The sequence below is a fragment of the Bos javanicus genome, chromosome 3, assembly GCF_032452875.1.
Source record: "Bos javanicus breed banteng chromosome 3, ARS-OSU_banteng_1.0, whole genome shotgun sequence".
NCBI lineage: Eukaryota > Metazoa > Chordata > Mammalia > Artiodactyla > Bovidae > Bos > Bos javanicus.
Window position 1 is genome coordinate 78,895,429 of NC_083870.1, and position 24,580 is coordinate 78,920,008.

The 24,580-nt window shown below is 39.5% G+C and overlaps 1 protein-coding gene across 17 annotated transcripts in view; it reads right to left on the reverse strand.

Moving 5' to 3' along the window:
• SGIP1 (SH3GL interacting endocytic adaptor 1) overlaps positions 1-24,580 on the reverse strand; it is a 243,390-nt gene that overhangs the window by 97,542 nt on the left and 121,268 nt on the right. For all 17 annotated transcript variants that reach the window (XR_009735408.1, XM_061411687.1, XM_061411698.1 and 14 more), the window contains 2 exons: positions 23,230-23,284; positions 22,361-22,536 (listed from right to left, as the gene is read on the reverse strand). Coding sequence is in view for 16 of the 17 variants with exons in the window: in XM_061411687.1 (XP_061267671.1) it covers positions 22,361-22,536; positions 23,230-23,284 (231 nt within the window). In the remaining variant the exon portion in view is untranslated. The remainder of the gene's footprint in view (positions 1-22,360; positions 22,537-23,229; positions 23,285-24,580) is intronic.

Sequence of the window (24,580 nt, forward strand, 5' to 3'; positions counted from 1 at the left end):
ATCCAACCATCTCATCCTCTGTTGTCCCCTTCTCCTCCACCTTCCATCTTTCCCAGCATCAGGGTCTTTTCAAATGAGTCGGTTCTTCGCATCAGGTGGCCAAAGTATTGACATTTCAGCTTCAACATCAGTCCTTCCAAAGAACATTCAGGACTGATTTCCTTTAGGATGGACTGGTTGGATTTCCTTGAAGTCCAAGGGACTTTCAGGAGTCTTCTTCACCAACACCACAGTTCAAAAACATCAATTCTTCGGCGCTCAGCTTTCTTTATAGAACAACTCTCACATCCATACATGACTACTGGAAAAACCATAACATTAACTAGATGGACCTTTGTCAACAAAGTAATGTCTTTGCTTTTTAATATGCTGTCTAGGTTGGTCATAACTTTTCTTCCAAGGAGCAAGCGTCTTTTAATTTCATGGCTGCAATCACCATCTGCAGTGATTTTGGAACCCCCCAAAATAAAATCTGCCACTATTTCCACTGTTTCCCCATTTATTTGCCATGAAGTGATGGGACCAGATGCCATGACCTTAGTTTTCTGAATGTTGAGCTTTAAGCCAACCTTTTCACTCTCTTCTTTCACTTTCATCAAGAGGCTCTTTAGTTCTTCACTTTCTGCCATAAGGGTGGTGTCACCAGCATATCTGAGGATATTGATATTTCTCCCGGCAATCTTGATTCCAGCTTGTGCTTCATCCAGCCCAGCATTTCTCATGATGTACTCTGCATATAAGTTAAATAAGCAGGGTGACAATATATAGCCTTGATGTACTCCTTTCCGTCTTTGGAACCAGTCTGTTGTTCCATGTCCAGTTCTAACTGTTGCTTCCTGACCTGCATACCACTTTCTCAGAGGCTTACTTTTATCAAATAGACTTTGAAAATAGAAAATTATCCTTGGTATTATTGAAAGAAGCTGGCAAATTCTATGAATGCATTGCAGCCTGTCATGACTCTAGAACATGAGATTTTCCTCAAATTCCAATCTTGTCAGGGAATCTGGTACCTATTAACTTCTATCAAGATACTCTGTCTAAAACCATCAGTTCTTTCTTCCCATCCTTTATTTGTTACCACTCCCCATGGGAAATGACAAATTATTTCCCTGGTGAGTGGTCCCTGGCCCCCAGGAATGCTCTTCTCTTTTCTCCACAATTTATTTATTTCTTTGGCCACACCATGCAGCATGTGGGACCTTAGTTCCCTGACCAGGGATTGAACCCACATCCCCTGCACTGGAAGTCTTAACCACTGGATAGCCAGGGAAATCCACTTCCACAGTTTCTTAATAAAGGCTTCATGTCTTTTTCCATGTTTCATTTCCTAAATCCATCCTTTGCATCATCCCTAGAATTATTTTCTAAAAATAGTGAAGTGAATGTGTTACTCTGCCCTGCAAAAACCTCCCTACTATGTAGAAAATAGAGTTCAAATTCCATTCTGTCATTTAATGCCTTCATGATGGGCTCCAGCTCACCTTCACTCCCTCATCTTCCACTGCTGTCTGTATAAAATCTACATTTAGCTGCAGTCATTCCTTGACATCTCCTGAACATGTAGAACATTCATAGTTCCCTGACTTCTGCTCAGGCTGCTTCTTCAGCTTTGATGCTGTCTTCCTCTCCTTCAGATTGTTGTTGTTGTTTAGTCACTACGTCATTTCTGACTCTTTGTGACCCCATGGACAGTAGCCTGCTAGGCTCCTCTGTCCATGGGATTTCCCAAGCAGAGATACTGGAGTGGGTTTCCATTTTCTACTCCAGGGGAATCTTCCTGACCCAGGGATTGAATCCTCATCTCCTGTGTTGGCAGGTGGATTCTTTACCTCTGAGCTACCAGGGAGGCCCTCTCCTTCACAGACCATCTTACTTATTCTTGAAGGCCAATAGCACTTCCTCCATGAGGCCTTCCCTAAGGTTCCCAATCAGAGTAAATAGTTCCCCAGCATCTATTAGACTCAGAGAAGAACAGGTACACACGGCTAGTATATTTTTTGCAATTCTTATTTTATTCTGTATTACTTTGACATCTCCATTCAATTATTCAGTTCAGTTCAGTTCAGTCACTCAGTTGTGTCTGACTCCTTGTGACCCCATGGACTGAAGCACGCCAGGGCTCTCTCCCTGTCCATCACCAGCTTCTGGAGTTTACTCCAACTCATATCCATTGAGTTGGTGATGCCATCCAACCCCTCTTCTGTCACCCACTTCTCCCCCTGCTTTCAATCTTTCCCAGCATCAGGGCCTTTTCAAATGAGTCAGTTCTTTGCATCAGGTGGCCAAAGTATCGGAGTTTCAGCTTCAGCATCAGTCCTTCCAATGAATATTCAGGACTGATTTCCTTTAATGGACTGGTTGGAACTCCTCACTGTCCAAGGGACTCTCAAGAGTCTTCTCCAACATTCAATTATTAGCTCCAAGTAATGATTATGAATGGGCTCTATCTAGCCCCAAACATAGTACCAGGCACACAGTCGGTGCTCAAATCATGTTTATGAATTTTCTTTTTGTGGTCATTAAAACATAATACAAATGTTTTAAGCACAGTGTCTTTTAAAATCCAAAAAGATGAATTGTTATCTGAAATAAGGCTGAATTGTATATAATATATAGCCCAAGGGATATGGCCCCAGATGTAATAGTTCCTTCACCAGCTCTTATAAATATAAAATTCACTTTGCTTGTATTTAACTGTTGATCTCTCTGCCCATTAGTGACCTCAGGGGCTAATATACATTATCAAGACTCCAAGGAAGTGGCACAGCTTTGCACACACATTGATGCAGAGCTATGTGATTGGTTCTCCAGAGTGGAAAGTTCTCCCATAGCAAAAAAATCTCTTGTGTTTCAGCATAACTGAGGATCAGCACAGGGCCCATGTCCTAGGTACTGTTTTCAGACCCGGACCATTGCTAACTAGTACAGAGAAATGAGAATTATTAAGGTCCAGAATTTACAAACAAAAAGAATTTTGGGGTTAAAATCAAATAGCTTCAAAGGAGTTGTCATGGAGGGAGATGCAAACGTTATTATATAGTCAGATGAATTTAATCCCTTATTTTCTGGATGCTTTTGAATAAGTCATACTGTTTCTCAATTCCATTTTGTAAAGTAGGGACTGTGAAGAAAGCTGAGTGCTGAAGAATTGATGCTTTTGAACTGTGGTGTTGGAGAAGACTCCTGAGAGTCCCTTGGACTGCAAGGAGATCCAACCAGTCCATTCTGAAGGAGATCAGCCCTAGATGTTCTTTGGAGGGAATGATGCTAAAGCTGAAACTCCAGAACTTTGGCCACCTCATGCGAAGAGTTGACTCATTGGAAAAGACTCTGATGCTGGGAGGGATTGGAGGCAGGAGGAAAAGGGGACGACAGAGGATGAGATGGCTGGATGGCATCACCGACTCGATGGACGTGAGTTTGAGTGAACTCCAGGAGGTGGTGATGGACAGGGAGGCCTGGTGTGCCGTGATTCACGGGGTCGCAAAGAGTCAGACATAACTGAGCGACTGAACTGAACTGAACTGAAAGTAGGGATGATGCTGTCTTATACAACTGTCATGAGGATTAAAAGATGTGAATGATAGTGACAGGTAATGTTCACTGAGACTTTACTATTATTGTTTAACTTTATGAGATTGGTGTCATTGTTACCTCTTATTTACCAGTGAGGAAAAGGAGGCTCAGATGAGCTCGAAGATCACGTGGCCACAAAAGCTGAGAGTGGGACTGGATCCCTGCTTCTCTAATTCCAGAGAACCTTGGCAGAGGTGGGTCGTTCATTGTTTAGTCCATCAGTCATGTCCGACTGTTTTGTGACCCTATAGACTGTAGCCCACCAGACTCCTCTGTCCATGGGATTTCCCAGGCAGGAATACTGGAGGGGTTGCCATTTCCTTCTCCTGGGGGTGTTCCCAACCCAGAGATTGAACTCACATCTCCTGAAGTGGCAGGTGGATTCTTTACCATTGAGCCACCAGGGAAACCCAGTTCCCACAGTCCTTATCAGCACTGGGATTTAGAAACAACAGAGCTGAAAGCTTACAGATTGCAGAGTCTGGAAAATAATCTTGGATTTTTCCAATGGAAGGAGTTAAATAGATCATGCTGGTCTATCATACCAGGTCACAGGGAATGAGGTTTTCAGAAAGTGAGCTTGAATTTCTAGGCATGGTTTTGAATCTGAGAATTAAACTCTGATTATAAGGTAAATGTCTCAGCTTTTTTCTAGAATTAAGTGTATTTTATGAAATTAGAATCATAAGAATAAATATAAACACAAGAATGCTAAGGACCCTCCTCTCCTTCCCATTCTAGGCTGTATGTTGATTAAAGCATTTTTATTCCATATGTTGTTTTAATTGTTAGCAGCTATCAACACCTAGGCTATGCTGCCTGGGTTAAGGGTTTCTTCAGAGTGATAAACAAACAAACAAAGATAAAACATGACAAGACAATTCTCCTTTGGGGAAAGCAAAGATATTTCTTGATTTAAAATGAACTATCATCAGAGTGGTTTCTAATTATGGAAAAGATAAAAAAAGAAACGAAAAAGAGATGCATACCTCCAGGTACTCATGTTCACAGAAACAGAGTAAGCAAATTTTTGGATTGAACAATACATACACCTAAAATATAACCATTGTCTCTAAGTGCAGAGATATTCCTGTGACCATCCTTGTGATCAAGGAAGCTTTCCAAGGAACACACAGACCTCTGCCCTCTGTGGATGGAGGGCCTCTCTCTGGGTGCATTATCCTAAATCACTTTGTTATGCAAATAGTCTTTCAAGATAGGGCTTGTTGAAGCCTTCATTTCTACATGAAGAGCTAGACATCGGCAGGATTTAAAAACTGAATTCTGTTTAAGACCCAGACCAAATGTAATAGCGGTGAATGTAGAAAATATACACCATAGTTTTAATGATCCTTTTATGGAGATTTTGTGTTCCAAATACACCCCTGTCCTCTTAACAAGGAACTAAGCTGCCGTGGGAATTTTTGGTATCAAGTTTCATATAGTGGGATCAAAACAAAAAAAACTAGATTTAGAAGTTTTTTAAGAGTCTACAATTGTTTAACCTTAAAAATAGGATGGCTGTCTTTTGAATGTTTATATTTTAGCTAATAAGACTTTTTTTTATAGATATAACCATTTCCTAGCAGTTATGTACGAATAGCCAGATATTGACAAGGAGCAAAAGGATTATTTATTTATTAATAAACCATTAACAGTTATCTATTGGTTACCTAATAAAGACCAGACACTATTCTTGGTGAACAAAACAATAGGAACAAGAGACAAAAAGCTTCCACTAACTTTTTGGGGAGAGGAAAGATAATAACAAATATAACAAGTAAGCAAAGTATTTAGGGTTTTAGAAGATGATAAATGTAATTTCAAGAAGTAGAGTGAATAGAAGGGTTTGGGACTGGCAGGGTATAGAGTTTTGTGATTTTTATTATTTAAAAAATTTTTAACAACTGGAGTATAATTGCCTTACAATGTTGTGTTTCTGGTGTACAATAAAGTGTATCAGTTACATGTATACGTATGTCCCTCCCTCTTAAACCCCAGCCTTCTAGGTCATCACAGAGCACCGAGCTGAGCTCCCTGTGCTGTACAGCAGATTCCCACTAGCTAGCTATCTATTTTACATATGGTAGTGTATGTATGTTGATCCTAATCTCCCTATTCATCCCATCCTCCCTTCCCTCTCTGTGTCTACATGTCTGTTTTCTACATCTGAGTCTCTATTCCTGCCCCGGAAATAGATTTGTGATTTTTAAATAATGTGGTCAGGAGAGGTCTCATTGAGAAGGTGTCTTGGACAAGTTGAGAGAGGGTGGCAGTGCCAGTATTTGGGGGAAGAGGACAGCTCCAGGGAGCCATGGAGGAGTGGGGTGAGAAGGAAGAGTGGCAGGTGTTAGTCTGGGGTCATGGGTGTCACCACCATGAAGGTCTTGGAGCCACTGAGAAGACTGGCTTCACTCTGCTCCAATGTAGGAGTTCTCAGCAGGGACATTTAGTCACTTTTGATTGCTCAGAAGAGGCACTGATGAAAAAAGACCAGAAAAATGCCAGGATGTGACATATGTTGTTGTTTTTCATTACTCTTTGGAAGCTTGTTTTGATTCCTCATGTACCATGCTAAAAATAAAAGATGGGCTTCACATGGGCTAGGAGGTGGAAAGAGAGTTTCAACTAGGCAAAGCAGAAATCGGTCCACCCATCTTGCTTTCCCTCTGTGTTGGCCACTTCAGGATGAGTAGCTCAGATTGGCATCCGTGGCTTTGCACCACTGCTGTGCTGGTGGCTGATTTGAAACGATAGTTCCTAAGGTCCATGGGCAGTTAGTGGCTGTCCTTTAGACAATATAAGAGACAGAAGAAAATCTCACCTTCATTCTTTTAAGAAATGAAATTTCCCCCAGTCTCTGAGGAAACATTTTCTGATATAATTAATATGGGTGATTCATACTCCAAGGTTTTTTCCTAAAACAATTAAAAAGTATATCCATTGCTGTAGATTATTTCTGGCACTAAAAAAAATTCTCCTTAGGAAAAAAGGAATAGATACTTTTTTCTTATACCGCTATACTTAATTTTATACTATTATTCATACATGTGTAGAAACTACTTAGTATAAAAATAAATATAATAGTATAAGAGAGATAATAAAGTATCTATCTTTCCTTTTCAAGGTCAAGGACCATAAGTGACTGAATTCTGAGACTTCAGGTAAGAAAACAGATATCTCATTAGGATGTATAGGATTAGGGGAAGAGAATTACAACAAAAAACTGGCCTCCACAGAACACAACACATTAATAAACTTTAGAAAAGAGCCTACAAATGACTCCTGTAAGAGAAGAAACAGTCGTTTGTATTGTTTATCCATCCAATAATTGAGAAAAACTTGGCTTTAATTGAAGGGGAAAGATGAAAAATTTGCTCTCTGTACAAAATAATGCAAGGGATATAAGTTGCATTATACCACAATGAAACACCAAGTTCCATATATTTCCCACAGTGAAGAGCTTCCTTTTGTCTAATCAACCAGCAAGTATTGTCTAAGTACCTGTATTGACATGCCATTCAATGTCATAGACTCCAGAGGAAAGGCTCCTTCAAGGCAAGAGTAAGCAAACTTCTGGGTGCAGGGTTAGTCATCATAAGTCCAACACTTACTGAACTATTCACAAGTTATGTTTCTTTTATAAACTTATTTTCCAAAACGATTGCTTCTTGAGTCCATTCTATCCCAAATACACCATAGCTAATAAAAATGATTATAAATTAAAATCTATATCAGTAGGACTAACACAACTGAGACCTTAAAGATAGAAAAATAGCCTTTTAGATTATAATTAGCATTGTAATTGGGTGCATGTTTAGTCATGTCCGACTCTTCTGTGACCCCATGGACTGTAGCCTGCCAGAATTCCTCTGTGGAATTCTCCAGGCAAAGAATAGTGGAGTGGGTTGCCATGCCCTCCTCCAGAGGATCTTCCTGACCCAGGGATCAGACCTGCATCTCTTGTGTCTCCTGCATTGGCAGGCAGATTCTTTACTGCTGGTGCCACTTGGGAAACCTTAGCACTGTAACTAAAAGTATATAATTGAAGAATTTGCTGCCTTTGGTTGAGGACACCCTAATGTTTTTATGTGAATCAATGCCGAGTCTATTGTTTCATTCAATTAGATTTTAAGTTGATAACAGAAGGTCTGAGAAGTTGATAACTGAGGCTTAAGGTCTCCAACCCTAGCGTTCATGTTTCTGGAACCCCTAATTAGATAAAGTTGTCTGACACAGTAGAAAATAATGAAAGAATCTACAGTTATGCAAGGAAATTCTACTTCTTATACCTCACAAATGGAAGCAAAATACCAGCTACTCAAAGGGTACAGCCAGCATTACTTGGAGAGATAATGACAAAGGCGATCCAGATTGAATTAATATTCTGCTCATTTTCAAGGAGATCAAAACATACAAGAGCTTAGGGATTTCTTCTGACCATCATGGGGTAGGTAAAAGGGTTTGGAAAAATGATATTCTAATTTTAAATGTCAGGAAATGGAAACAACAGAGAATTCTCTAAGAAAAAATAATTAGTAATGAAACAAAGATCAAACACACTTCAGATATGAAAAGAATTCTTCTGCAGATAGCCAACGACTTATAATTCAGGAAAGAAAAGAATATATCGATAAAAGAAGATCCCACCCAATTCCCCATCTATCCTTTTCTATAAGGCTTGGGAAAAAAGAGACACATCTCGTACGTCAACTCCAGATGATTTTGATCAAGCTGTTTGCAATTCTGTCTAGAGGGGGCTTCTCAGACTACCTCTGGGATGTGGGACCCAGTCACAAGATCTGCTGAGGGTTTGGAAGGGGAGTGGCAGCTTATACATTCCATGCTTGACATTCCTGGCCTAAACCCAACCCAAATCATGCTCGCCCTGTGAAGCTCTTCTTGAAGGGTTGAACCCAAGCTGAGCTTCTCCCTTCCAACTTGCTGCCCTGGAACTCTGCACTGAGCACTTATATCAGAATGCTTGCTATCTGTACCCTGCCCTGGCACTGTACAGAGTTTCTACCAGGAGCGAATGCCAGTGTGTAGGAGACTGGAGCTCTCCTCCCCCAACTGATGACTCTCTGTTTTTACTGAACTCAATAGGGTGCTGAACCTTCTGCCAAAGTGAGGACAGGGAAGGGGGTGGTGTTACCAAGCAGCAGCGAATTCAGGGATTTTGCTCTCTGGCAGGCTAATTTGAGGGTGGGAGGGTGGGTGGAACACCTGGAATAGGCAAACAGCACCAGAGTGTCTTCAATTGCAAGCTAGCTGTCTCCCCCTCCCCAGAGTTTGTGATGAAATAAGTCCATTTTGCATGGCAAATCTCTTGGAACAAGATGAAATGGACTGCCCCTTCACAACTCCATGTCAAAGTCTTTATTCCTTATTTCGCTGAATTTTGCAGGGTAAAGGGAGGAGCTGCTAGCACACATGCCAGGCTAGGTCAACTCCCACTCTCAGCATTTCTATCAGCCCTCTTTTCCTTGCCTTTGCTCAAGTCCTCCCTCGCTATTTTTATTTTCTTCCTGCCTCCCACAAGTCTCTGAACTTAAGGAAAAGAGAAATGGAGCTGAAAAGGGAACTGCTACTTACAGGGTCCCTTCCCAAGTGACAGGCATCAAAGGGGGAATTTTGCAACATTAGCTCATGTCATCTTTACATCAGTCCTGAGAAAGTATGTATTATTTTTCCTATTTTACAGATTTAGGATCTGAGATGCTGAGTTAAGGAGCTTGCCCATGGACACACAGATAATAAGATACTAACTCAAAAGCCCATGTTCTTCCTCTTTAACCAATGTGCTTCAAGGAAGTGCTTTCTTTCTCGGTCCCCTTGCTGTATCCTTAACCTGCTTCTAAAACAGCAATTTCCATAGAAATTATTGGGCTAGAGTACACAGCAGAATATCAAAGCTGAGAAGGATTTAAAGAGGACTGAATCACACCCTAATTCAATGTAGATGAGAATATATACTGTGTGTTTAACTTGGCAGAAAAGAGGAAGTTGTTGGAGTTCAAGTCCTGGCCCTTTCAGCTGTCTCTTGATATCTCGGAGCTGATTTCTTCTGTAAAACAGGGGGACCACCACTCCCTTGCCTGCTTAACAGCATAGTTTGCCCAAGACATCTTTCTGATCATGACAGCTTTTGTAAAACATAAACCATTATTATAGTGAATCGTTGACTTAAAAAATTCCTTGCTGATTGATTGATTAGGGGAACTGAAATATATGTCATATAAAAACAAGGTGTCATTCCTTAATATTTAAAATAAAGGTGACACAGCAGCCATTAAGCCTGACTGACCCATAAGCTCGGCTTTGCTCTCTTGTCACATGGAACTTAGGAGGGAGTGTATGTATGTAGACTGACATGGGCTCTTTAGACTCCATTAAAGTGATAGCCTTCAAAGAGTTTGTGAGTACTCACAAATTATTTGTAAAATGTTTTGGATGATTTAATGTGTTTTTCATTTTTCCTCTGTAAAGAGGACCAATAGCTTTCATCAAAAGTAGTATAATATAGTGGGTAAGAGTTCTTTTTTTGTAATATGCTGTATGTCCAAAACCAAAAACTAATAATTGTTTCTTGTAATGCATTTATCTCTTAAAGAAGGTAAAAATATAAAAATGTTGAGTTGCAAACAAAAGGCAAATAATACTAGCTTTTAGGTTAATTGGGCTAAAGAGTCGGACATGACTGAGTGACTGAGTGACTGAGTGATCCGCCTGCAATGCAGGAGACCCCAGTTCAATTCCTGGATTGGGAAGATCCGCTGGTGAAGGGATAGGCTACCTACTCCAGTATTCTTGGGCTTCCCTTGTGGCTCAGGTGGTAAAGAATCAGCCAGCAATGTGGGAGACCTGAGTTCAATCCCTGGGTTGGAAAAATCCACTGGAGTAGAGAAAGCTACCCACTCCAATATTCTGGCCTGGAGAATTCCATGGACTATATAGACCATAGCATTGCAAAGAGTTAGACATGACTGAGTGACTCTCACTTTAGGTTACTTACTTTAAAAAGTGTATCAATCTCTTAAATGATGTAGAAAAAAAAAATGGAATTTTAAACTGCTTTATCTTTATAACTGCCATCTATTACTGAAATCTCATTTAAAAAATACTGTAGCAAGTAAACATTCTGAATTAGAAAACAGATTTCTCAGTTTAAATCTCAGCAACTTCACTTAGTAGCTGTGACATTTTGGGTGAGTTAATTAATTCTTCTATGCCTCAGTTTTCTCATCTGTAGAATGGAGGTAAAAATAGTACCCATCTCATAGGTTGCTGTGAGGATCGGTTCATTTCAGTTCGGGTGCTCAGTCATGTCCAACTCTTTGTGACCCCATGGACTGCAGCACGCCGTTTGATCCCCTGGAGGAGGGCATGGCTACCCACTCTAGTATTCTTGCCTGGAGAATCTCCATGGGTAGAGGAGCCTGGTGGGCTATACCATGGGGTTGCAAAGAGTCGGACATGACTAAATGACTAAGCATAAGGCTTAATCAATAGTAAAATCAATTAAATAATACTGTCTACCTTTATAGGAGCCTTTTAAGAATTAAGGAAGTAGTGCCTGTAAAGTACTTAGTATTTTGTAAGTAAATTTATGTAAGGCCCAAAGGAGTCACTCAGTAAATGATAATTATTATTAATCAGAATAACTCAGTTTGTTTCATGGTGACTATTCATAAATCTCATGGTCTCAAGGTCAGAGACCATGTAGAGAACTTACAATGCAATTACGTTGCTGGTTGGCAGATCTGAAATGTGATCTGGCTGTATATCAAATGCTTCACATATATTAATTCATTTATCCTCACAACCCGTCCATCTTGGGAGGCACAACACAGCATGGCTCATAGTTTCATTGAGTTAGACAAGGCTGTGATTCATGTGATTAAGCCTTGACTGGGGTTTAAATGTTTAAGTAACTTACTCGGGATCATATGGATAATGAGTACAGAGCCAGAATGAAAACTTTGTTGTTGTTCAGTTGTGTGCAACTCTTTGCAACCACCATGCCTCCCTGTCCTTCATCTCCCTGAATTTGCTCAAACATGTCCATTGAGTCGATGATGCCATCCAAACATCTCATCCCCTGTCGCCCCTTTTTCAGTCTTTCCCAGCATCAAGGTCTTTTCCAATGACTCAGCTCTTTGTATCAAGTGGCCAGAGTATTGGAGCTTCAGCTTCAGCATCAGTCCTTCCAATGAATATTCAGGGTTGATTTCCTTTAGGATTGACAGGTTTGATCTCCTTGCCACCCAAGAAACTCTCAAGAGTCTCTAGCACCACAATTTGAAAGCATCAATTTTTTGGCACTCAGCCTTCTTTATGGTCCAACTCTCACATCCATACATGACTACTGGGAAATCTACAGCTTTGATCACACAAACCTTTGTCGGCAGAGTGATATATCTGCTTTTTAACATGCTGTCTAGTGGAAATGGCAACCCACTCCAGTGTTCTTGCCTGGAGAATCCCAGGGACGGGGGAGCCTGATGGGCTGCCGTCTATGGGGTCGCACAGAGTTGGACACGACTGAAGTGACTTAACCTTAACCTAGGTTTGTCATAGCTTTTTTCCCAAGGAGCAACTGTATTTTAATTTCATGGCTGCAGTCACTGTCTGCAGTGATTTTGGAGCCCAAGAAAACAAAATTTGTTACTGTTTCCAGTTTTCCCCATCTATTTGCCATGAGGTGATGGGACTAGATGCTGTGATCTTAGTTATTTGAATATTGAGTCTTAAGTCAGCTTTTTCACTCTCCTCAATGACCTTCATCAAGAGGCTCTTTAGCTTCTCTTCACTTTCTGCCATTAGAGTGGTATCATCTGCCTATCTGAGGTTGTTGATACTGCTCCCAGCAATCTTGATTCCAGCTTGGGATTCATCCAGCCTGGCATTTCACATGATACACTCTGCATTTAGCATATGTACTCAGCCAAATAAGCAGAGCGACAATATACAGCCTTGACATACTCCTTTCCCAATTTTGAACCAGCCCATTGTTTCATGTCTGGTTAACTGTTGCTTCTTGACTTGCAGACAGGTTTCTCAGGAGACAGGTAAAGTGATTTGGTATTCCCAACTCTTTAAGTATTTTCCACAGTTTGTTGTGATTCACACAGTCAAAGGATTTCACTTAGTCAATGAAGCAGTAGTAGATGTTTTTCTGGAATTCCCTTGTTTTCTCTGTGATCCAACCGATGTTGGCAATTTGATCCCTGGTTCTTCTGCCTTTACTAAATCCAGATACATCTGAAAGTTCTTGATTCATGTACTGCTGAAGCCTAGTTTGAAGGATTTTGAGCATTACCTTGCTAGCATGTGAAATGAGTAAAATTGTGTGGTAGTTTGAACATTTTTTGGCATTGTCTTTCTTTGGAATTGGAATGAAAATTGACCTTTTTCAGCCCAGTGGCTACTGCTGAGTTTCCCAAATTTGCTGACATATTGAGTGCAGGACTTTAACACCTTCATCTTTCAGGAATTTAAATAACTAAGCTGCAATTCCATCACCTCCACTAGCTTTGTTTGTAGTAATGCTTCCTAAGACCCACTTGACTTCACACTTCAGGATGTCTGGCTCTCTGTGAGTGACCACACTGTTGTGGATATCTGGGTCATTAGGACCTTTCCCATATAGTTCTTCTGTGTATTCTTGCCACCTCGTCTTAATCTCTTCTGCTTCTGTTAGGTCCTTGCTGTTTCTGTCTTTAATTGTACCCATCTTTGCATGAAATGTTCCCTTGTTATCTCCAATTTTCTTGAAGAGATCTCTAGTCTCTTCCATTCTATTGTTTTCTTCTATTTCTTTGCATTGATCACTGAAGAAGGCTTTCTTATCTCTCCTTGCTGTCCTTTGGAACTCTGCATTCAGTTGGGTATATCTTTCCCTTTTTCCTTTGGCTTTTGCTTCTCTTCTTTTCTCAGCCATTTATAAGGCCTCCTCAAACAACCACTTTGCCTTCTTGCATTTCTTTTTCTGGGGGATGGTTCTGGTTACCACATCCTGTACAATGTTATGAACCTCCGTCCACAGTTCCTCAGGCACTCTATCTATCAGATAATCCCTTGAATCTATTTGTCACTTTCACTATATAAATGTAAGGGATTTGATTTAGGTCATACCTTACTGGCCTAGTGGTTTTCCCTATTCTATTCATTTTAAGTCTGAATTTTGCAATAAAGAGTTCATGATCTGAGCCAGTCAGCTCCCAGTCTTGTTTTTTCTGACTGTATAGAGCTTCTCCATCTTTTGCTGCAAAGAATATAATCAGTCTGATTTTGGTATTGACTATCTGGAGATGCCCACATGTAGAATCAACTCTTGTGTTGCTGGAAGAGGATGTTTGTTATGACCCATGCGTTCTCTTGGCAAAACTCTGTTAGCCTTTGCTTTGATTCATTTTGTATTCCAAGGCCAAACTTGCCTGTTTCTCCAGGTATGTTTTGACTTTCTACTTTCGCATTCCAATCCCCTATGATGAAAAGGACATCTTTTTTTGGTGTTAGTCTAGAAGGTCTTGAAGGTCTTCATAGAACCATGCAATTTTAGCTTTTTGGGCATTAGTGGTTGGGGTATTGACTTTGAATTATTGTGAAACTGAATGGTTTGCCTTGGAAACAAGCCGAGATCATTCTGCTGTTTTTGAGATTGCACTCAAGTACTGCATTTTGGACTCTTGTTGACTATGAGGTCTATTCCATTTCATCTTAGACCCTCTTACCCACAGTAGTAGATATAATGGTCATCTGAATTAAATTGAATGCAAACTTAGTTCTGACTTATTTCGGAGGAAAAATTTGTATTCAGTACAGAACTGAGAGTTTATAGTTAAAGACAACTCTCAAGGTAAGTCAGCTGTGATCCTTGACTCACCAAAGAACAAAAATAATGGAAATAACAGCAGCTCATAACAAAAGGAAAAGATGATATTTTACCAAGAAGTAAAATGTAGTATCTGTTTTCTCAATTCCATGAATTCTATAGGAGCTACAGGATCAAGGTACTTTGTGAGCAGAACACATCACTGAAGCACGTGATGAAAATTCTATGGGTTTTGGAAGAAATGGATATGTCTACCTCTGAGATCCTGTGAGGGGTAAGGAAGCCAAGAGACTGTGAAATGGAGGCCAGAGGAGAAGTTGGCTACACAAGACCGTATATTTAATCAGGACTGAGTGAAGAGAGGAAGGCATTTGGACCACAAGGGGGAAGTTCAGCCTCTGTGGGCCACCTGCCATATCAACTATACATTATTTAAAATGTTATTATTGGAGTATAATTGCTTTACAATGTTGGGTTAGTTTCTGCTGTGCAACAAAGTGAATCAGCAATATGTATACATATATTCCCTCTCTTTTAAGATAAGCTTGTAGTTAACATGAATGTTGAACAAAAATCTGTCCAATATTTCTGATGTTAGCTCTCAGTGCTGGCCTCAAATATTTAGTGAACTGATTTGAAGAGGGATGGAAAATGATGTCATTTCTGGGTGAAATAAATTTGGTGGGGGTGCACAATATAGATCCCATTGGGAATGCTAGCTTTCAATAGGGTTTCCTGAAGAAGCACCATACTTACTCAAGGGATTTTGTTAAAACAAAATTAGGAATGATAAAACAATTTAGGAATGCTTCTGGAATGGCTTCAAAATCAATCTACAGGCAGCACAAAATTTATTTTATTAACGCATTTTCCTAGTTTGATACTCAGAGTAATTACTGATCTTGGCTTTACATGACTTTTGGCTCTTTGGGTTTCCTGATTCATCACCATTTAATGATATTCTTAAAAATGTGCCCCAGACACTGCAAACAATTCTAACAACAATAGAATGATCCCTCAATGTACTATCTGATCCTACAATATGGTGTTTACTGTATTAACTCATTCCACCCTTACAACAGCCCTGTGAAGTTGGTACAGGAGTCATCTTCACTCACTAATGAAGAAACCATGGCTCAGGTTTTGTAATTTGTGCAAAGCAACCCCAGCGAAGCGGTAGAGCCCAGTTGTCTGAGTAATTGTGACATCATTGAAATAACTGTCTATTTGCATTTCCCTCAAGTTATCTTAAAGGGAATTAATGGTATTCCATTGCATGTTAAGATTTATTTTTGTTGTTTTTGTTTTCCCGTTTGAGAAATCTTTTACTTTTAAGAACAAAATCCTTTGTGAAAGATATAATAGAGGTCGGTTTCTACCCTGAATGTAAAGAGTGTGGTACCAAGGGAAGCAGAGAGCAGAGTGATTTATCCTACACCTGTTTCCATATTCTCCTTTAAAAGAAAAATCTTTACATTTTATTAACATAAAGAGAGGGACATCCCAACAACCACTGTGTGACGTAGGTGTTCATTATTCTCATTTTAGTTATGAGGAAACTGATACTCAAATAGGTTTAAGAGACTTGCTTAAGTTTGCAAGAGGTTGAGTTCAGTCTATCAGATTCCAGTATCTTTCTGCAAGATAAACTAGCACTGTATGCTAGGTCCTTCAGGGGTAAGTACAAAGTCTCTATTTGTGCTTAAAGAAATATCAATCACACATGTCCAGTATGGAAAAAATGGATTTACAATTCCTCTAAAAGGTCAATCAGATTTGGTTCAAAATTAAAGTTTAAGACAGGCAAGAGATTGTCCAAACCTCTTCAAATGAATTCAAGCCTTGAGATACAGATACATCATAATCCCATGACTCTCAATAAAGGAGCAAAAGTTATCTTAAAATATGTATATAAAGTATATATAAATAAATAAATGCATACATACATATATACATAATAGTGTGGTGGTTAATATTATGTCAACTTGGCTGGCTATCAGGTATCCAGGTTAGACATTATTTCTGGGTGTGCAATGAGGGTGTTTCCAGATAAGATTAGCTTTTGGGTAGCATTTGAACTGGTGGACTCAGAAAAGTACATAACCCTCACTTATGTGGGTCAGCATCATCTAATCTGTTGAGGGTCTAAAGAGAAAAAAGGGGAAAGGAATTCACACTGTTTTTCTGTCTCATCATTTGTGCTGGGACATCTCTTCTCATCTTGCACCCTCAGACTGGAATTTACACCGTTAGCTCTCTGGTTCTCAGGCCTTAGACTGAAATGAATTATACCACCAGCTTTCCTGGGCCTCCAGCTTGTGGACAGTATATTGTGGGACTTCCCTCCATAATCATGTGAAGCCAATTTGTTACAACAGGTCTACCATCTATTATCTCTCTCTATATCACATATATACATCTATCTATCACATATACTGGAGAAGGAAATGGCAACTCATTCCAGTATTCTTGCCTGGAGAATCCCATGGACAGAGGAGCCTGGCAGGATACAGCCCATGGGTCACAAGAGTCAGACATGACTTAGCGACTAAGCCACCATCACATATACACATATATGCTGTTAGTTCTATTTCTCTGGAGAACCCTGAATAATACCCTAGTAATAAAGAGACAAACAACTGCAAAGTACTGCTTTTGCATCAGGAACTGTTACTAGGATATTCTATGTGCTTTCTCCATTCACTCATTTATCAAGTCTGTGTGCCCAGTATGTGCCATGTACTGTGCTAAGCACAGGGGACAAAAAATCAAAGACGATTTGATCCTGCAGAGACAAACAATAATCTGCAGAAAAACTCCATAAGGACTATTATTATCCTTCAGTTCAGTTCAGTTGTGTCTGAATCTTTACGATCCCACGGACTGCAGCGTGCCAGGCTTCCCTGTCCATCACCAACTCCTAGAGCTTGCTCAAACTCACGTCCATCGAATCAGTGATGCCATCCAACCATCTCATCCTCTGTCGTCCCCTTCTCCTCCTGCCTTCAATGAGTCAGTTCTTTGCATCAGGTGGCCAAAGTATTGGAGTCTCAGCTTCAGCATCAGTCCTTCCAATGAACACCTAGGACTGATTTCCTTTAGGATGGACTGGTTGCATCTCCTTGCAGTCCAAGAGACTCTCAAGAGTCTTCTCCAACACCACAGTGCGAAAGAATCAATTCTTTGGCACTCAGTTTTCTTTATAGTTTAACTCTCACATCCATACATGACCACTGGAAAATCCATAGCTTTGACTAAATGGATCTTTTTGGCAAAGTAGTGTCTCTGCTTTTTTTTTTTTTTTATTATTATCCTTCCTTTACAGAAAAGGAAATATAATCTCAGAACAATTATGGAGCTTATCTAAGTTTACACAGGTAGAACATGGCAGACCTGGGCCTGCTGTCTGGACACTGGCTTTTTCAATTATTATATGCCTACCTCTTAAGATTCTATAAGAAATTATTTAAACAAATGACCACAAAACACTTGGAAGAGAAGGTGGTAACCCTAGGTGCCAAAATGTGCCATGTAGATTTGTCTTCAGAAGGGTGTTTTACACAGCTGTTAAGAGTGCCATTGGCAGACAGCCTTCATCTGTCAACACTTCAGGGTCTGACCCAGTTGCAGAGAGCCACCTTGGCCAAGGTCATGCCCCTTCTTAGCCAGCCCATATTGGAGCACTGATTGATGTAGCAGTAAAATGATTATTCATCTCAGCCCAATTTAGAACAACTGTGAAGGGTCATTCTAGCTCAAGACTTCCTCAGATGATTAGCTGAGGCTGTTGTTGGACACGCAAAACAGTTTACCTCCACCCTATGCCCACCCTACCCCTCAATACTGAGCCCAGTATCTTTCACACTAAACTTGGAATTAGAGATAATATGCTTCATGGAAAACCTGTTGAGAAAAGGAGGGACTCTGTCCTTTTGAACAGTCCAATCCCTTTGGATTGAACTCTGTCCAGTCCTCCAAAAAGCACAACTATAACATGAACCAAAGTTATACAGAGACAGCATTTGGGTTTAATTTGGGTGTAGCACATTTCTCTCAATGATGAGGCAGTCTTTCTCAAAAAGCAGTGAATTCTGTAAGATAGAGGCAGCACTATTACTGTTGGAGGAATCTGTATCAATCACATAAATTGATATTTAACTGAAATTTGTATTTTTTAGTTCTGCTGCTGGCTAGTATGTAGGATAACATCAGTGGTATTTAGAAATCAGTGATTAGAAATCTTTAAAAGGAAATTTCCTCATTTCAATAAGTTTGGGGAATAACTTAAAATAGATGGAAAAATCCCACTTCCCATTACTCTGAGATTATTTAAGATATAGCGACACAGAAACTGTCCATGTCTACCAGTATCCATTCACTCCTTTGTCTTCTAATAACAGAGCCTGGGATTTTAGCTGGGTATATGTGTATCTGGGCTTCCCAGGTGTCAGTGGTAAAGAATTCACCTGCCAGGGCAGGACATGGCAAGAGATACGGATTCAATCCTTGGGTTGGGAAGATTCCCTGGAGGAGCAAATGGCAACCCACTCCAGTATTCTTGCCCGGAGAATTTCATGGTCAAAGGAGCCTGGTGGGCTACAGTCCATCCTGCTTTGACTTCAATGTGGAATAGAAATAAAGCATCTATTCTGTTTAAGCCATGACTATTAATATTTTGGTTTCTGGTGAAGCGGATCTACCAATATTCTAACTCATACATATCCCTAATTCAACAACTAATTCAAAACTAATTGAATCCCTAATTCACCTGGGTGATTTTCCTTCTTTAACCTATTAGTATAATATCTTAGGGCTTCCCTGGTAGCTCAGATGGCAAAGAATCTGCCTGCAAGGCAGGAGGTCCGGGTTTGATCTCTTGAGAAGGGAATGGCAACCTACTCCAGTATTCTTGTCTGGAGAATTCCATGGACAGAGAAGCCTGGTGGGCTACAGTCCATGAGGTCACAACAAGTTGGACACGACTGAGTGACTAACGCTTTCATGATATCTTATTAGGAGATCACAACATGAGAAGAATAGAAATTAGCATCTTTTGATTGTGAGTTGCATCCTCCTTTCTCTCTCTCTCTTTTTGTGCTCTGCCTTGTCCTGGTCCATATTAAAACTTGAGTTCTATATAAAAATCAAGGGCCAAGGTAAGATCTGGACTGGAACTATGTTTATTTGTCAATATAGTAGGATTTTTGCTAGCAGCTAAAACTCTGATTTTTTATGTTGCTGAAGCTTTCTTTTTTAGGGAGGAGTAATTTTCATATAGGTTTGTTTATATTGTATATACAAATAGATATATATGATTCATTCATACATCCATTCATTTTATTCATTTATCAAGTCATTTGACAATGAAGTATATATAGTAAACCTATCCAAATAAAGTGAAAATAAATTCATGATAAGAGATATCAAATGGGTTACAATTCATTACTACATATTTACAGGTAGATGAAAAGAAGAAGTGAAACACAACCTTGTCTTAAAATTCTTCAAAAGAAATAGAAATCAGAAATTCAACATCAGCCATTGTTGTGAATCCTACCATTTTCTTTAACTCTATTAGTGTAACAACTGATGCTTTTGTGGCATTAGAACCAACACCTAAAAGAAATATTCTGATATATTCTTAATTGGTATAGGTCCTATTTCTCTTTTTGTACCTGAATTAAGTGTAGATGTATGAACATTTGATTGCGTGGCTGGAAACATCTAAAGTTGTACAAAACATTGCTTATTTTTATCCTGGCACTAACTGGATTTCAGAAGGTTATTTCCATTTATCCGGTTCTGGAGATAAAGTTCTATTTATGTCCTTTGTGAAATATCCCTATGTAATGGGTTATCTAGACGAGGACAAGGATTCTAAAGGCACGAATATCTTTTCAGTTCTAATCTCTCTTTATAGTTATGTTTATCTAGAAACATGCGGATCTTTCCCTAAAGTAACAATCACAGCTCATTTTCTTACACTAACTGTCAAAAATCACGGATATTTGGGATCATAGTAATGACAGAGGTAGGTTCTCACATTAGACGGAGCTGGCTAGGAATGCCAGGGCAGTAGTGGTGGGGGGGTCCCAGGCTTTCTTGGTTTGTGGGGCTACTGGTCTGCCTAACCCTGGGATGACTTTCTCTGGGTGTCTCAATTTAGTTTTTGCACTGTTTCTCTATTTTTGTCAGTCTTAACCACATCATATCAATGTCTCACTTTAAAAACAGGTGTTGGGAAGAGCTCAGAGTGACAGCCACTCTCCTTGTTATACCCTTAGCAACATATGGAGTGGGAGGAATAGCTACCAGATGACTTGAGTACACATATTCTTTTTTATTTTTTTAATTGGAGTATAGTTGCTTTACAATGTTGTATTAGTTTCTGCTGTACAACAAAGTGAATCATATATGAAGAGATATTCTCTTTGATGGAAAGGATTTCTTCTAACTAGCTTTCAGAAAATATATACCACATGCCTGGAATCTTTCTAATAAGTTTTATTTCATGTAAATTTGTTCACTGAATTCCATGAACTTGCCTTCTTACACTTATCCAGGTAGCTCCTCAATGCCCCACTGTCTATTACACCCTAAACAGAAGTAAATATAAATTGGTTTCAATCATTTAAATAAAATTTTACAAAGAATAAAAATATTTTAGTAAGTAAAAAGTGATTTGAAAGATGTCAACTGAAAAGTGAAAGTGTGCACATTTAAAGTGTGCACATGTCCTTGTTACTACAAACTGCTTATATTACAGGCCAATATGTCAGTTTAAAATTTGTACCTTCCATTGCAGAAGGGAAAGGAAACTAATACATGTCATGACTCCCTTTTCAAGAAGACATCTTAAGATGGCAAGTGAGTACATGATTAAAAATTATCTGAAATATTATTTGCTGTGGTTGATTACTATTAGCAATCATGTTAGTTGACTCTAACAGTAGTGGTAAAAGCCATTATAAGCACTAAAGAAAGCATCATTAGAGATTTTATCCATCCCAGGCAGGCACCCAAAGGATGGGTGATTACAACTCTTATAGAAATGTTAGTTGACATATTCCAGAAGCATAGAAAAAATGGTCCAGCATTTATTAACTATCTCATTCATGGGAAATGCTGCTGGGAGATCACATCTCTCTAAAGAAGATGCCAAGAAGCTAAGAATATATTAGCTCCTAATACAAGAGCCTTCGTCTGCTCTTCACAGTTATTTTTAGAAAACAATTGCAGCATTTATCAAGCACTATAGAGAAAACACTGTAATTGTTGGAACTCAGAATGCAGCTAGAGAAATTTAGTAGATGAGAATTGGAAAAGAAGTACAAATTGCAGAAAAATACCAATTTGATTAATATAAATAAGGCATATCTGTATTTGGGGTCCCTAAATAGAGTCTTTACGACAATTTGATAATAAAATATAATGAAGCTTGTGAGTTTTAATATCTTTTTAGACTATGGTTTATTATATTAGATTAATATTTCTTTTTGAAGCATTGGCAATGAAAAGGATTTTTCCCTAAAGAAAGCAATCTCCTTGGTTTTCTTTCCATGAGTTTTTATGTGTTGCATCATAAAATAAGACATTAAAATGTGTTTTTAAAAATCGTTGTTAGTAAATATGTAAACTTCATATTGTTTTTAATTGTTTCAGAAGTAAGTCTGGATAATGTTTGTTATTTTTTCCTCCTTTGAAAAATGCTTGCAGGAAAACGTCAAAAACAAACGTGATCCCACTTTGAAAAGCACAAAAACTGCAATATAAAATAAGCATAATTTTCCATAGCTAGAATGAGCTGTTTCAGGTTTACAGGGTTCATAAAATCATGACCATTGCAGCTATCAGCTTAGAGAGTTTCTGATCTACTTAACATGTATGGGCAGAGCACAGCTGTCAGACCAACCTCACCAAAGCTTGAAATAAAAAGCCACTCACCACCGGCGATGGGGAAAGTGCAATGTTGCCTATTGATGCCTTCAGTTCATCTACAGTTGCAGCATTCTTAAGAATGTCTTTAGCTTGTAATGGCTTAATCTTGATATTAAACTTCTTGTGTGATTCTTCTTCCTCTTCTGATTCGCTCGAAGAATAAAAGTGCTTTCCTTTGGTAGGTAGAACACAGTTAAAGATGCATAACTCTGTCTTTTCTACTCAGAGGCAATGATGAGTATAAGACAAGAACGATAGCACAGAGGCAGCTGAAGCACACGTGGGTGGCAGAAAATCAAAGCAAAACAAAACTCAAAGTGTAAAGCAGGAAAGAGTCAGAATGTATCCACCTTTCCTTGGAACATGATTAAGGATGGCAAATTTCAAGGAGCAATGGTTACAAAGTCCATTATGTGTGTACACTCAGCACTCACAGGCCCGTGGGAACTTCCTCTCACCATAGCAGACAGGAAGGCTACTCAGCGAAGGTTGTGATGACTTTTTGTGCTTCAGAGTGTGACCTGCTCGGACCAGAGATGGTTTGTGGGGAAAGCACAAGCCAGAGCTAACTCCCAGCCACCATAAGTAGTGTTATCATATCAGATTTTAGAAGACAACCCAGCACCCATAATTTGCACAGTTGTTTTTCAGCACAATTTTTCTCTTTCTCCTCTCTCTCTTTCCTATGAATAGATTAAGGCAAAGTGCCTGCTTGTTAGTGATCAGGCTGTTCTCTGTGCTGTTTATTCATCTCTAATACTAGTGACAACAGGACTTGAGAAGCTTGGGTTTCGGCACTTCTGCAAATCCTAAATTTATCATCCTGCTTTCTGAAAGCAAATGGAAATTAAAATTAAAATATAAAGAAAGGATATAGCCGGGTTCCTCAGGTCTGATGCTGTAGCCTTCTTCATCCAGCTCAGGGGAATTCTATAAAATACAAATGCACATTAAACAATCATTGTCCTGACAATGGTAAAGAAATTACTCACATTCCTTCAAGAGTCATCTAGTTAAGGATATAGACGTGCCTCTTGTTTTGAATGCTATATGTTTATAAATTTACTCAAGGATATTTGGAGAGTCTTCCTATTGGGAAAATAAATTAGAAGCCAATTGTCAATGAAAGAAAATGCTCGAAGAGAATGTATCATGCATTTCCTATATAAGCCAAGGATTATGCTAAGCAACATGGTGGGGATACAACATGCAAATTATCTTTTGTCTGTATTCTGGTAGTCAAAAATTCAAAAAAAAAAAAAAAGGCAAAACACAAAATATTACTGATAGGGGTCTGAAAGGAAAGGAAGTTTGTGAGATCTGGAAGAATCAGGGAGTCTTTGTGTGCCTTTTGGGTCAGATGGAGAGGAGAGGGGAGTTCGTGGTGAGGAAGAGATTGTACCAAGACACCAAGGCAGGATTGGACAGTATGATTCTCACAGTGAAAGGGAGAGGGAGATGAAGATGACAGGACTCGAGAGGAAGCTGTATGGGGGAGAAAGACCATGGAAAAGAAGACTGGGGTGGGGGCCAGGCAACATTCTAGGGGAAAAGTCTGCACTTGACATGGCTACTGCAGCTTCTCAATTAGCGTGGGACATGCTGAAAGCTTCCCTGGTGGCTCAGATGGTAAAGAATCTGTCAGCAATGTGGGAGACCTGGGTTCGATTCCTGGGATTAGAAGATCCCCTGGAGGAGGGCATGGCAACCCACTCCAGTATTCTTGCCTGGAGAATCCCCATGGACAAGGAGTCTGGCAGACTACAGTCCATGGGGTTGCAAAGAGTCGGACATGACTGAGTGACAGCACAGCACTTGCTGAAAGCAGTATCATGAGGTGTTGAAAATATGCTAAGGATAGACTGGGGACAGAAGAAACTGGAGAAAGGAAAACTAACTCATGATACTTGCAACAATTCAGGTGAGATATGCTAAGAAGGACCAAGTTGTTGGTTTTGGCAAGGGATGAATCGAGGACATTTGGAAGGACAGATTGTGAGTTCTCAGTTACAGATTGGTCATGGGAGAAAAAGGAGAGGAAATGTTCAAGAAGATTCCAAGATTTCTTCCATCAAATCCTGGGAGTACTCCTGGCTGAACTCATTCTAACAGGAGGCAACTAACATTTTTAGGAAAAAGGTAAGAAAGATAAAAGTCTGCATGATTGGGTTTAGTGTTGTCATATTTTAGTTCCTATTATATGGCGAGTACCATGACCTACGTTTT